Source organism: Streptopelia decaocto, assembly GCF_964273445.1.
Source record: "Streptopelia decaocto genome assembly, chromosome: 1".
Classification (NCBI taxonomy): domain Eukaryota; kingdom Metazoa; phylum Chordata; class Aves; order Columbiformes; family Columbidae; genus Streptopelia; species Streptopelia decaocto.
In genome coordinates, this window is record NC_138663.1 from 64,404,339 (window position 1) to 64,419,332 (window position 14,994).

At 38.8% G+C, this 14,994-nt stretch overlaps 1 protein-coding gene across 18 annotated transcripts in view; it reads left to right on the forward strand.

The window, feature by feature from the left end:
• The window catches only part of MICAL3 (microtubule associated monooxygenase, calponin and LIM domain containing 3), a 163,674-nt gene that overhangs the window by 68,739 nt on the left and 79,941 nt on the right, over positions 1-14,994 (forward strand). For 9 of the 18 annotated variants that reach the window (XM_082043998.1, XM_082043999.1, XM_082043988.1 and 6 more), the window contains 7 exons: positions 1,046-1,242; positions 2,111-2,223; positions 2,700-2,762; positions 3,502-3,675; positions 4,799-4,885; positions 12,446-12,502; positions 14,389-14,493. In XM_082043998.1, coding sequence (XP_081900124.1) covers positions 1,046-1,242; positions 2,111-2,223; positions 2,700-2,762; positions 3,502-3,675; positions 4,799-4,885; positions 12,446-12,502; positions 14,389-14,493 — 796 coding nt within the window. Of the gene's footprint in view, positions 1-1,045; positions 1,243-2,110; positions 2,224-2,699; positions 2,763-3,501; positions 3,676-4,798; positions 4,886-10,168; positions 10,265-12,445; positions 12,503-14,388; positions 14,494-14,994 lie in introns of those variants that run through there. The other 9 variants (XM_082043995.1, XM_082043990.1, XM_082043996.1 and 6 more) reach the window with 5 other exon arrangements.

Sequence of the window (14,994 nt, forward strand, 5' to 3'; positions counted from 1 at the left end):
CCCTTCTGGATGATTTGACAGAATTAAGCTTCAAATTGGTACTGACTGGAAAGCATTATTGACTGTCAGCTTTTTTCTCTGTGAAGTTAGTCAGGAATAGTTCATAGCTTCAATTAAATTTCTTGTGACTGAGTCTCTACACAGCCCTTTATAAATCTTCGGTTTAACAGTAAGTATTTTTAAAGACTTTTAGGTTGTTCTTTTTAGAAGTAGTGACCCACAATCTAAATAGGGACATTGCTACTTTTTGTACACTGACATGCTGATTGGATAAATGGGAGAAGCATCCTCCTGCATGATATATCCAGTAAAACAGTCCCCACATTCTAGAATGGGAAAACACTGGCTGAAAGAAGTAACAGGAGCAAAGACTCTGGTACTTTAATTGAAATCTGAAGTGGCTTCAACTTCCCAGAGGGAAGTTAGAAAACATAAATGCTAGAGCTGTGTTTAATGACATAATCCAATGTAAAGCATGCTGAAAAATTGCTTGGTTATTCCCTTCCATTTGCACTGAATTACTTCTCTATTAATGTACTCGAGTTAACCTGAGCTACTCTGTTTTATAGTTATATAGCTTGTGGAGAGTTCAGGTAGCTTTTTGAATGGTTTATGTAACTCTCTACAAGCTGTAGCTTTTTATGTAATTCTACAAGTCTTGGAAAAAGCTAACAGAACTAAAATATGGATCAGTCAGGAAAAAAGGGGACAAAAGTGAAGACTTAATTTAGTTTCAAGCACACAAAAGATTTTATGTAGGGGAAAACCATACAGTCTTCCAGAAAAGGAGGAATTGATGATATATTTCATAGGATAATACAGTTTTTAAGAAGAAAAATCTGGGTTTGGAAGAGTAGCAGAAAATGAAAAAAGAATACGTTTGAGCGAAAGTTTACCATAATTAAGTAGCATCAACCCTGCAATACGAAAAGGCTGCTGGCAAATTTGGCAGATTTCAGAGAAAAAAAAAAGATGTATCTATGAGTTCTCTCAGAAGAACAGTTTCTACTTGAGTCAGTGCATGCTGTCTTGCTGCCTTTTGCAGAGACTTTGATTCTTTGGATGAGCACAATGTGGAGAAGAATAACCAGCTGGCCTTTGACATTGCTGAAAAAGAGTTTGGAATATGTCCTATTATGACTGGAAAGGAAATGGCATCTGTCGGAGAGCCAGATAAACTGTCGATGGTGATGTACCTCACACAGTTCTATGAGATGTTCAAAGACACCATCCCCTCTAGTGGTAAGGACTTTGGGGCAGGTCCCTCAGATTTAACGACAGCTTCAAGGTGCACGTGTGTGCTTCAGTTATCTTCATGCTGCTTCTACATAAGCTCACACTAGTCACTCACTAATTTTACATTACAAAAGTTGACTTCTTACTGGTGCTGATAAAGACCATATTAGCAACATCAGGAGCAAGAAAATGAGTTAATACAGAACAATGTTCTCAAAATAATGTCCTCAAAAGTTCTAGGCTCTTGGCTAATGTGAGATGCCTTGCTGGTAGTTTTTTAGTAGGTAATTCTGAAACACTGGCCAAGTTTTATATCTGTTTACCATCCGTGAATGGTGAGAGTAGCTTCAGGCCAATGAGGAATGAAAGTTCTTTAATAAGAGCTGGAAGATGTAATTGTCTAACACAAATCAATACGGTCTACTTTAAATATTAATAGTGTTGTTATAGCTGTTTCTTTATTATTGATGATTTTAATTCAAGTCTACCATTCTGGTGGGAAAAAATGTGTTTAATAGCCTTTTAAAAATATAATGTGTATCAGGTATTATTTCCAAAACTCTGAATGCTTTTTAAGAGTACTGATGATCATGATGCTCTTTAAATGTCAAAGTAAACAGAGTAAACAAACACCGTATTTATTCTAAATGGTTATATATCCTAAAAGGAGAAATTATTTTGGCAAAATAAAAAAGCTGAGTAGCTGAGAAAGGTATTAATTCTGACTGTTAACAATCATTTTGTACGGAGAATTTAAGAGAAAGTGTGTTATCTTTAAAAAAAAAATCAGTGAGTCCTTCAGTTGTGTATTTCATAACAGCACCAAAGAGGTAATTTCTTGACATTCTCTTGTCCTACCTATTTTTGCTAACAGATAGTCTGGACCTGAATGCAGAAGAAAAAGCTGCCCTAATTGCCAGTACCAAATCGCCCATCTCTTTTCTCAGTAAACTGGGACAAAGCATCTCTCGGAAACGCACTCCAAAGGTATCGAAACCACAGTCCTGATAACGCTTGTGTCTGTTGGGCTGCTGTGCCAAGTAGGTGGCACTAAAAATGTACGTGTAAGGGTGTATCTGCTGTGTGTTTACAAAGGACCATGCATTTATTAGCCCTTGGCATGGGACAATGCATCATGTTTATAACTGCAGAATTACATCTGTAATATGTACTCTCAGTTAGTGATATATTTCAGTCTTAAGATCCTAGCCTTGTGGTAGTATTTGGAGGTATATTTTGTATTGGAACATAATGGATTGCTTCGTTCCCACTGAGCTGAAAGTGCTGAACAATTTCCAATTTGAAGGGAGGAATCCCCTTAAACAAATGGCGAATCAGCCCAGAGAAATAAATCAGTTGTGTTGCAAAGCTTATTTAAGTACACTGATGACATTTATCTCAGGCCAGAAAGGTATGAGGATCCTTATCTTTGTTTTTATTTTTCCTCCTCCTTCCATTTTCAGGACAAAAAAGAAAAGGAATTGGATGGTGCAGGAAAGAGGAGAAAAACCAGCCAATCTGAGGATGTAAGTATTACAGTGAAGAAGATGTCAGGGAGGAAAACATGTGATTGGTTCCTTGTTCCAACTTCAGTTCTTTCATTTTCTATATCTAGACAAGGTTTATACAACATTTTTTTAATATAAAAATTAATTGTTCTTCAGGGGTTATGCTTTCTTGTAGCTATAGTGCAAATATTTTACTGATGCTTATAAAAGAATAGTACACAAAAAATGAAATGTTGCAGTTCCCTCATATTCTATTTTTATTGCAGTTTGCTTTGATTTGATGAGAACAGTAAGAATAAAGTTTTCATTTAGTAAAGTCGTGCAGTATTGTCAGAATTTTTATTCACATTTAAACTTTAGCTTTGATTAGTGCAAAAAGCATACAATTCTAGTATGGCCCGTGAGACAGTCCTTCACTTGAAATGTTTATAGCCAAATAGGTACAAGTGAGTTAAAATCTAGTGCTTTGAGTTGTCAGTGAAGGTTTGAAGATAGGCCTTTCCTTTGTGTCTGTGGATTCATGGGAGTGTTTCACCTGTGGTCTCTTTGGTAGGTAAGTGCATCAAATAAGGTTGAAAAGATAAGTAAAGTTTAACAGAACTTTTGATGACACGCCAAAGAAATTAAAACATGAGCTTTCAAGTGCAGGCTAATAGATTTGTTTTCTACAGTGCTAGAAAGTTATCACACCAAAGGGGTAGAGAGGAAAAGATGATCTGATTGAATTGTGTTAAGTTTTGATATCGGTGATTGTTAGGAGGACATCCCACGAAGCTACAGAGAAGAAAGGCCCACACTGGTGAGCGCCCTGACAGAGAGAAGAATTGATGCTGCCATTGGGAATCAGAACAAAGTTAAGTCTATGGCAACCCAGCTACTGGCCAAGTTTGAGGAGAATGCGCCAGTGCAGTCCTCAAGCTTACGAAGACAGGTAGGAGATGGGTAATAAAACACTTTATTTTGGAATTATGGAGGAAAATAATGAATAATAACATGTATTCCATGAAACTGGATGCTAGTGGTGCTCTTCAACTTCGAAGGCTCTCCTAGGGAAGAGTAAAGCTTACTCAAAAGAGAAAAATTTTCAATTTAGGAGTATGGAATAGAGAAGAACTTCCTAATAGAAGTATATTTCCCTGTTATTGCCTGTGTTATGGTACGTAAACTCTTTCAAAAACATCTCACCAGCAATTTGGTTTCTTTTATAACTACCATTGCTGTTGAAAAGCTTTCCAGGAACATCCCATTTCTAATTTTTAAGAACAATCATTTAATTTCTGATTTGAATGTTTTCAGGTTATATCTGTTTGTTCTTGTGAACCGTGGTTAAATAATGTGTGTGTGTCTAAGCACAGCAGATAAATTCCTGGGAGTTTGTTCACAATTGCAATATTGGTGTCATTCCAAGTGAGGCTTCCTGATGCCTGCTGGTTATTCAGGGTGGTATCTGAACTACTGCAACTGCAGGGTAGTTGTCTTTGAAGTTCGACTGGGTCACTTGAGGCTGCTGCTGGCAGTGCTATGTCAACAGTATAAGGCTCAGGATGGTTTAAGTGCCTGAGTTCTTGGTCTGCTGCATAGCCTGTTCTCATAGCTTATGACAAGCTCTGTGCTGCTGTGGCCAGATTGTGAGTGGGACCTGACCTAGCTGCATTAAAGCTAGGTCAAATATGTCTATGCTATGCTACATATCAGTGTCGTAGTATAACATAATCTCAAAATGGTAACATTTATCCCACTCTTTAACAGTCAAAAGTTTCCTTGGCCACTACATATTGACTGGAATAACCAGGATGATTTGAGGAAATAGTGAAAATAAATAGAAGATTTGAAAATATGCATAGTTTTCCATTTTTTTGTTGTGTTTTTTTGGTTGGTTCTCCCCCCACCCCGTTTTATATTTTACTTGCTAAATGAATTATCCCCTACCCCATTGTTTTTCCTTAAATGTTTGTCTGTCTTATTCTGTATCACATTTCTTTGGCTTTCTTTGAGTGTCCTTTACTATTTTATCTTTCCTCCTTGGTCCCACTTTCCCTACAACCTGCATGCAGCAACCTGTCCTGCCTTATCAAGAACGTGTTCACAACCAACCATCCAGCAGACGAGAGCAGGGCCGTCCCATACCCCAGTGGAAACAGGTAAAGAAACTGATTATAAATACGATGCATTGCCTGCACCCAACACCAGCTATCACTGTCCTGTTTCTAAACCAGTACTTTTCCAACACCTTGTGTGAATCCATTATTTTAAATAATTTCATTTTTAATTAATAAAATCAACATCTTCCTCTGGTAACGATGTGCGGTTTAATGTTTCAAAAGGACTTGGTCAAATTTTCCCTACCCTTTTACACTAGTTTCAACTTCCCAGGGTGTCAGTGGATGTTTTAGCAGAAACCTTGCCTACAGAATTTCTAGATTTTTCTGTTATAAAGAAATGGAAAATATGTAAGCAATTATTGCAACCAATGAGGTTAAAGGTGTCATACCATCTATGGTATTAAAGCTCTGTCTTGGTATAAATAGTAAAATTGATTATCAATTTTGCTATTCACATGTGAAATTTTATGTGTTCTTCAGTTACAGGAGACTTTACTGTGGTTTCCTTCTCTCTACGAGAAATGTAGCTTTCCTTGCCAACTTCTCACATTCATTGCATTGCAGATTCCTGTATTACTGTGAATTTAGTAAATTTTAGGTTTTCTGCCACAGAGGGCTTCAGAATAGGGATCAACAGCAGAAAAATCAGCAGGTATCAAATTTTATTTCCTCTTGTGTGTTTTGGCCCGTTGTCATTGCCAGTGTTTTTCTTTCAACCATGCACTTTCAAAAGCTATGCCTTGTGACAGACAGGCAGATAGGGATACTTATCTCACTGGCTTCCTCTGCTTCCACTGTTTCCCTGTGCAAATGGCCTCCTCAAGTTTCTGAAAGTGCTGAGTTATATTTTTCTGGCAGCCATAGTTTGGAGAAACATCTCTTTCTTTCTGGTTGCAGTTTAATCAGACCATACCTTGGAGTCAATAGGAAGAAGGTGACATTAGTTTGGAAATTAACTGTTTGCATGATTATGGATTTATGATGATTTTCATGTTCAAGGCATTCAACACAATTAATGCTGCATGACATGACCAGTGCCATGACCATGATTTCTCTCCAAGGAAGAAGAACCAAGCCAGGGGAACTGTTGTTAGCAGGACTGTCAAGAGAGTCTAAAAATGTCAGCATGATGTTTAGGTTTCTTGACTCAGTGTTTGTTCTTCTACCTTCTGTCTCATTAAAATCTTCTTTATAGGCTAATGAACACTTTCAGTTGGATACACAGCATCCATGATTAAGGCAAATTTCATTTCTAAAGAATACTTCCCAAGTAAAGGGAGGGAACCCAAAGAACTGATGCAGAAGAACATAATATGGCTGTACCATATTAAGTCAGTTGATGGGTACTGCTTATGTTACTCCACAAAACAAAAAAGAAAAATTGGATTGCATTGGTTGTCTTGTTCAGTTCAGAAGAATGAAGATTTGTGTTTGAGCACTCGGAAAAGGATCACATCCCTGCAGCCTTGAGATTTGTATTTGGACCTGCTATTGAAACTTCATGAAGGCTTTATAATTAAGCCTGTATGGTGAAACACAATAAGAACTTTTGTCATCCTTTTGTAATTGATCAAAACAAAGGACAAGATTTTGTTTCCTGCTTTTATGATGAGGATTTTCTCCTCACCATTGAGAAGTTTGTTGTTGTGTTTGTTCTTGTCTTTACCAACATTTTAGAAAAAGGGGAGAGGGGGAAGAGAAAAAAATCCTTCTTGTCTCCCTCCACTTCGATAGCATCTCCATATTGCCAGCAATGTAGGGCAGATCTTTGCAAAATCTTTATGTATCAGTTGTACTTTCAGAGGACTTATTTTATTGAACACTGACACTGATTGCCTTGTGTGGATGATTTCCCTCCCAAGATTACACCTGGAGATCTTTCCGTGATAGGCTTTACTGCATCAACAGAAGATGGTTGGTTCTTGGGCCCAGGTTTCCTGCTGGATTTGCAGTGCTTTTCATCCAACAGTTGAAATGGAGAAGAAGAAAACCGCGTCCCAAGGATGCAGGATATACAGTAGGATCAAAGAAACAATTGATATGGTCTCTATTCCAAAGGTTCTTCATTAGTTGTGTGGGGAAATGAAGAACATCAGTTGTCTTAATTCAAAAGCTATAGGGGTATACAGAACCATTATTCTGAACTGATCAGAGATCAGCTGAGGCAGAAATCCATCCACTGAGCCAAGCACCCAGCTTTGCCAAGGTTGGTCAGAAGTCCATTCTGCAGGAAGTTGTTGCTGAAGCAGTGCTTCAACTGACTGCTGAGACTTCTGATTCTGTTTGCCTGCCACACAGAATCCGATAGGTGTGGGACTGTACCTTTCTATGGCACTGAATCAGCTTTTGACAGTGACACTGAGCACTCTACCTACAAAGCTGGTTCCTCAGCCACAGATTACCAACAGTGGAGTTGGTGCTGGCTACCAGTGCACATTATTGGAGATGCTGTAAAGGATTAGCATTGTTCCTGACAAGCTCTTTAGGGAGGATATATGTTTACTAGTAGTTTCATTAAGCTGTGGGAAAGGGTTCTCTTGTCTCACACACGTGTCAGAGTTCACGAGCGGAAACTTCTGTCAGTGACTGTGCGTAAGATATATCACGTAGCAAATACTTTCTGCTGAAGAGTCCTTTGAAGAGTAGCAAAGCAGTTCCTAAGGGGACAAAGTAGTGACTTGTTTTGACGGAAACCACAAGTTACCTAATCTTCTTGCCAGTAGGCAGAATGAAGTTGAGATCCTCAGGGGTCTTTAGGCGAAGGGCAGTTTCATTGTGACTGACAGTTTTGGTCCTGCATCTTGGCAACTGCGTGGCAGAGGAAAAGTATCTTGCAAAAGTGTAAGAGTGATTACAAGGGAGAAGCAACACAGTTGCAAGGGATGTGGTCTGGATTGGACCCCCAGTTTTGATGGAAAATTTACATCTGCCTTGGGCTGTTGCCTGCCAGTGTCTGTCAGATGGACTTCCTTATCGTACTGGCTTATCAGTTTAAGCCTAGAATCTTGCATTGCCCTGGAATTAAGAGTTATGAGGCCAGCAGTTTCAATGAGTTTGTGAGGCAGAATGTCTCTGTGTCTGTACAGGTGTGGTATGGGTGTCTTGCTATGACGGAATTCCTAGAAAGAGTGAAATCCTGGGAGAACCTGTTCTGAAGCAGTTTTTACTTATATCACAAGACCTTTAATGCTATCTCTCTTGGAAAGGAAAACCTTCAAAAGATCAAGCAGGTTAAAAACTTCACCAATCTGCTGCTCACAGCATGCTGTGTGGCCTGCATTTTCCTCCTAAATTGTATTACAAAGTTTGCTTTATTGAGCTACACTTCGAGAATGTTGACCTGTGTTGTCAAAATTGGGTTTGTGCTATAATGAGCATCCCAGCAGCAGCTAGTAATGCATGAAGATACTGTTAAGTGTATGTGCACAGTGGAAATGTGTGTAATTTTTCTGTGATGGTACTGTCTACTAAAAAAGCTGGATTGTGTTTCATGGTGTGGTGGTTAATCTCCTTAAATGAATGCTTACTTGTACAAAAGCATCTTCCATGGTGTGTTCTATTGCTCTCCAAGCCATTTTGGGATAGAGCATTTCATCAGGGATCATGAAGCCACTGGAAAGCCATATGGTCTATCCAGAAAGAGGATCTGCCTGGAAGATGAGCCTTTTTAGTTGAATTTTGTACTGACTTTTCAGACTTCCACCTTATGGGAGTCTGGACTCCCACTTTCTGGAGTTCCACCTTCAACAGTTTTCTGCTACAGTTTCATAGGTCTCATAACAGCAACAAGATATAGGTGTAATACTTAAGCTTAAATCAATGATATGTACAAAGATGCTTGTAAGATGGAGATCATGTGTCTTTTGGTGCACACCTTTTCTGCCTCTGGAGATCTGATGCTTGTTCTTTTGAGATAGTTTCCTGAAGCGTGATCAAGGTGCAGCAGTGCAAACTCTTTTCAGTAATCTTGTTGGGACTGTCGTTTGTGAAGATATGCAATGACTAACTGAGTTGAAATCTCAACAGAAGAGGACTTACAGTGCAAATAATTTCTGCAAATATTGTTTTTCCTGCTTAATTTCTTGCTTAAATCTGTTGATGTATTTTTCCTCTTTCCTGTAGCCATCTTTGTATGCTCAGAAATGCATGCTACTGGAGGACTGAGCATGTACTTCATATACCTATATGATGTTATATTCTGAGACCCGCCATGGAAAAATATACAAGTTTGTGAAAATTTTGAAATTTGAAATGCAAACTCGGCCATGGTCAGACCAAAGTCCACGAACAGCTAGAAATTAGTGACTTCACAGCTGAGCCTTTTGAAACAGCATATAAATATTCCTCATCCACTCCAGTGCAAAATCATGTATTTTAGTTTAAGCCGCTGTAGCATCTGTTTGAAACAGAAGAGTTGGTGATTATTTTTTTTTTCCCTCAAAGGGAAGAAAACACCGAAACAGATGTTAGTGCCAGCTCAGCTGTAAGGGCAGTAATGATCATCTGTAATATCATTAAATAGAGATTCTTTGGAGGCTATCTAACAGTGGCTATGGATGCACAGCATTCTTTTTTTTCGAGATATGCTCTGGTGAGAACTCAAAAGAAAAGGAAAACTCAGGCAGAAGATACATTAGTAATCAAGAACTGGTGGAGAAAATATTGTATATAGTAAGGAGGCGGAGAACTAGAAAGGTGTGTTTTCTGTCATATTAAAATGAGGACATGTATGTGCATTGGGTAATATTTAGACTATTAGATACAGCCACATTTTGGCTGTAGAACAGCTGTACGTCCATTCTCGTGGAATGGTGGAGTATGGTTTAACTGGCGTGAGATGGTTGAATATTTGTAAATTAGAGAGGAAGGATCTGAAGCTGAGAACAGACCAACCATGACTTGAGTTGTATTGTTGATGAAATGCAAGCAAGAGTCAGCAGGATGGATATTTTTAAACATCACAAGGCACAGCAATAAGTAGTTTTTCCTGATGCAAAGAATCCAACTGTGCTATGGAGAGTTCCAAGTTGTACCTTTTCGCTGATCGTGAGCCAGGAACTGTTGGTTTAGTTGATGATTGATACAAGTTCATTGGCTGCCCTTAGAAGTATCTGTTAAATGGACGTGTGATCATGGGGCTGTGGGTGAAAAACCTGGGTCTTTCAGCTTCAGAAGAAATGTGGCATTAGGTCATTCCTGAGAAGTGTGAGATTGTGATCTCTCAGTTTATGCATTCTGGCCTGTCTCACCAAAGCCAATGGTAATGTTATCAATTTTCTACCATTATGATGATTTTTAATTCTTCTTCTGTTTTAAAAAAAGCTGAGGACTAAGGAACGTTGTCGGACCTGCCCCAAAAAAGTGATCATGCTCTCTTCTTACACTCCACCTCCCTCTCCACCGTATCCCAGGCAGCAGGTGATTCCCTCTGCATGCTCTGTCCCTCTCTCTTCATTACTGCTTGTACAAGTGACTAGATCAGTTATTGGATATCCCATTTACAAATGCATTTCCAATTTTCTTTTTTCAGATGGTGATAGGGCTTCTTCAACCTATTAGGTTAGAAACACAGGTCAGCATATAGCTCACCAGAAGCATGATTATGATTTTTTATCTGATCCACTGGAGACCCTGAGATTTTAGTTCAGGGTAAATTGTAATTACAGTAGCTTTTCTCAGTTTTGATTTGCAGCAAAATAGAAACGAAAAGATTGGAGTAATGCAGGGAAAGAAAATGCAACTTTTCTGCTTCTCTACTCTTCATTTAAACAGGTGTGACTAAAATTTTGCCCTTGTATACATGAAACTCTTCTAGGATTACTTGTATGAAGTGCTTTTTTTGAGTATTGTACTGGCCACAATGTTCATTGTGATCCTTCTGTTTCCTTCACATTCACGCCTTTGTCTCACAAGAGTTTGTGTTCAGTCTGTCTGATTTTGTATTTGGAGCAGTGAGAGCTGTTCTGAACACAGTGTATAAATGTGCATCCAGATGTTCTTGCACATGTGTTGTCCTTGTAGTTGAATATTTCCTGAAATCCTTTAATATTTGTGTCTTGTTGTACGTGGTTATTGTGCTTATTTGAGTTGTATCCTTTTTTTTTTTTCCATTTTCCTACTGCAGTAATAAATTCCACTCCTCGCTGATCGATCCTGAACTAATCTTGAGCTGCAGTTCCATAGCACTCCCATAAATTTAAGTAAGGATTGTACAAGTAAATTTCCCTATAGGTGGAAAATGTTTATTTTCTGAACACTTTTATGCCTATAAGCTCTGTAAAGGCATATTACCTTTCAGCAGAGTAGGCAAGACTTATTCTTGGACATGAAGTTTGGCCTTATTGCCGTGTTTTCTCAGAGTGTAGTTACATGTCACAGTTAATCTGGTCTAATTATTGTCAGCCTCCGGAGCACACATTTTCCACTGCCTCTCTGGTGTCTGCATCTGCAAAATAAGTCAGGTCTGCTTACTGATTTGATTTAAAACCGCTCTAGCAAAAGAAAAGTAGTTAGTTTTCTGGCACACTGTAGACAGCATGTGGTGCAAGGTAGGATACAGGAACGGACATCTAGGTAGAATGGGTGGGGAAAGCCCTTTTCATTATCGAAGCCCACATTTAAACTGAGTTGAGTGTAGTATTATCAGATCAAGTGATAGCTGGCTGCCTTCCTCTTGTAAATATCCTTTGAAAATTTTGACAGATACGTTTTTATGAAGGAAAGATTTTGCCCAAGCTTACAAATAAGAGAAGCTAAGGCAGTTAAATGCTGAATTTTACTTTTTAATCTGCGGTATGGGATTCATTTTCCATAGAAAGGAATTGGCTTTCAGTTCCTAAGGACCCCTTACCTCTATGTTTTCCCTTCCTAGTTTCCCCAAGTGTTTGTTTGTCCTGTGACTTTTTGGTTGCCTTGTTCTGTCATGAGAGCCAGCTGCTGCTGGGTCCAAGTGTACTTTGGCCATTTTCTGTGTTGGGTCTTGTAGGAAACTCTTTTTTCCTGTCTTCTTGCTCAAACAAATGATTAAAAAAAAAAAAAAATTGGCTTCCTCCTTTTAACTCTGAGGAATTTTTACTCCCTGTGCTACAGAGCTGGTCTGTTAGACTCAGTTGAGGGATCTGCTTTTGGAGACGTTCTTTTTTCCTTAGGAATGATTTCTTTTCCTGAAATTGTCTTGGCCCAGGCCTCATAGCGAGTCAGATAGTTCTATGTCCTTGTTACACTGACCTTTTTTTTCTTTTAAACTTGTACTTCTGCACTTCTAATGCATTCATTCTGCCACTTCTTTTAAACTTTCCATTTCCTTCTTTTGATCTAACATCACAGTATGAGTTATATTGAGTGTCTTACCATCTTTATTGTACTAATTCTGTTACATTGTGGTAATATATTGTGGTTTGCTGACCTAATATGAATATATATGTTTTTTAAAAAATTCCCTACAGGAGGCAAGCTATTATTGGCAGGTTTAAAATACTCTTAATAAACTGTCACTATGGCCTCCTTTCTGCCTGCATGGTAAGAAAAATCAAGTGAAGTGTGTTTTGACTAGGAAGTTGATCTGTGATTGTTGTTAAGCTCATAATTTGTTGCTTGCAGAGAAACAGGGAGCCTGGTGCTGACTATCCTGGGGAGCAGAGTCCCAGACAGGAAAGGGTAAAGAGCATGTACAAATGGCATGAGTGCTGATGACACAAGGCTGTGGTGGATGTGTGCAATACAGAGAGAGCAAATACACTGGGTAGTAAAACACACTTATCCTAATGCTGCTATTAACATGCTGGAACTGCTGAGAGTCAATCAGGAGTGATTATTCCTGTGTGATACCCACATAAATGCATAACAAGCCTTCATCAACAGTTTGCTGTATGCTTTTTTTTTTACCATAGATCTAGCACTTAAGCTCTTCCAATTCTTCTTTTCCTCTTACACCTCTTTAATGAAGTGTGCTGTGGCTGTAGCAGAACAATAAGACTGACATGTTTTGTGCTAATTCATGTGAACACGGTCGCATTGTTCTCACTGCTTGCTTTCTGGATGGTTAAACAACTGGCATTCCATCCTGCCTCCTACAGGCCAAAGTAAAAGGAAAAATGATGAGGCATTATTTAGTATAGAGATTTTGAAGCCTTCTTAACAATGAAATATTCAGCAGTCTGTCTGAATAGCTCAGTATTATGCAGAAGCATGGGAAAATTAAAGATAGGCACTCAAAAGAATTGGTTGAATTAAATTCATATTGACAAATTAATTGACATTCCATTAAAGGCTTTGAATGAATTAAGTCATAAGTGGTAGCCAGCTATAAAACTGTTTCAACTTTCAGACTGTGTTCTAACAAAAGACTCTTGTGGGCCGAATGTTTTCTGACAGGCAGTAGAAAATGAATAAGCATGTGTCTGCAGTGACATAGAAGCCCACAGCTTTATAATAGGCCATAGTTTTAGTGAAAATGATCTAGTAGGAAGGAGTAGGTGGAACTGAAAGCAGCTTAGAGAGTATTCTTAATGCATTTAAATGGGAAAAGTGTTTTCTCGTAAACTGGGTGTGAACCCACTTTTCCATTGTGCTTTGGAATGCAGTTAGCAATACGTAGCAGCACCCTGGCATCGTTGACAGATCCAGCCTGAAGTTTCTTCATGCACAAGTTTGTGGTTGCTGGTCCATTTACTTTTGAACTCTACAAACAAATTAGCTGAAGGCTGTGTGATGTTGCAGGTGATACTCTTGTCTTCTACAGCAGGCAACAAGCCAGGTCTTTTTCCATGTCACTAAGTGTACCGCCCAACAGTTTAAGAAGACTGATAGGGAAGACCAGAATAGCAGAGGTGTCAAATATTATGCCTGGGGCGTGTTGACATGACAGTGCAATAAGAACAAGCAGGACAGTGAAGCTGCAAAAGTAAAACTGGCAGCTTCTGTGATACTTTGATTTTGCTGTGCTTTGCTTCAGCCAGCAAGTCTCATTAAGCATCCTCTCTTTGGTAAGCACAGTATTCACTTTTCATATACCAGTGAAGATGAACTCATTCTTTATGAGAACTGAAGTATATGATGTATGTTTCTGTGCACAAAATCTGAGAAATGCAAGTAGATGCAGGTTTAGATAAGTAAAGGAAATGTTTGATAATCAAGAACTATGGTGAAATAAGTTGACAAATAAGCTTCTTTACGCATGATAAAGCCACCTTTTTTTTTTTTTGTTTTGTTTTTGGATGGTAATGCCAGAGGGAGAGGCCACACGCTTGTTTGGTTTTGGCTGCAGCAGTCCTAGGTAGGAGAGTTGTGAATAACTACTAATTCAACTGTTTTTTCTTGGCTTTGAGGGCCAAAGCTTAGCACTTCATTAGAACAGTAGACACTGGAAAAAAAAAGTTTCCATTTATTGGAAATAAAAATAGTCTTCACGTAGGAGCTGCTCTTACTGTTTCGCATGTGAGTTTTGTACCTTTTGCCTGGCATTTCAGTGTCTATTCCTTTTAGGGCTTTTTTTTTTTTTTTTTCTGATTTGTTTACTTCCTCCCTCCTTCCTCATCTCACAGAGATCTCCTCATTTATTTTCTGATGACCAAGTGCCTGAGAATGTTGAACAAAGGGCATGTCAGCTTGCTGCCCTCCTGGAGTCCAGACCTGCAGTGAGGCATCAGGTGACTACAGCCCTGCCTGTCTGGTGTCCTGTATCAGTGCGAGATGCTGGGTACCGGTGACATCTGGGGTCAGAGGGATGGAAAAATTGACCAGAATATGATGACCATTGGTGTACAGTCATGTGGTTAAAAAGTCATGGTCAAGCCTATTTTGTGTAGTATTTTTATCCTACTTGCTGTAATAGTTCTTAACTGTCTCTTTGTTTGATGAAAGACAATGTTTCTGTTTCTCAAAACACAATACAAACAAAAAAGTAGAAAACAGCCTCCAAACTTCAGAATACACGCTGAAAAACAGCTGCACTCCAGCTCAAATCATCTCACAGTGGTTGTTTACCAGTCAGTTGCTCACAAATTGTACTTGCTTCTGGAAGCAAGAACATTTGCATTTTCCAAGCATAATTCCTGGCTCTGAAGTACTACTTTTGTGTCCATACTTCCTGTATACTTATTTCCAATGGTAGAATTGGCAGCCTGTGCAGATTTTCTTTGATTCTAGTG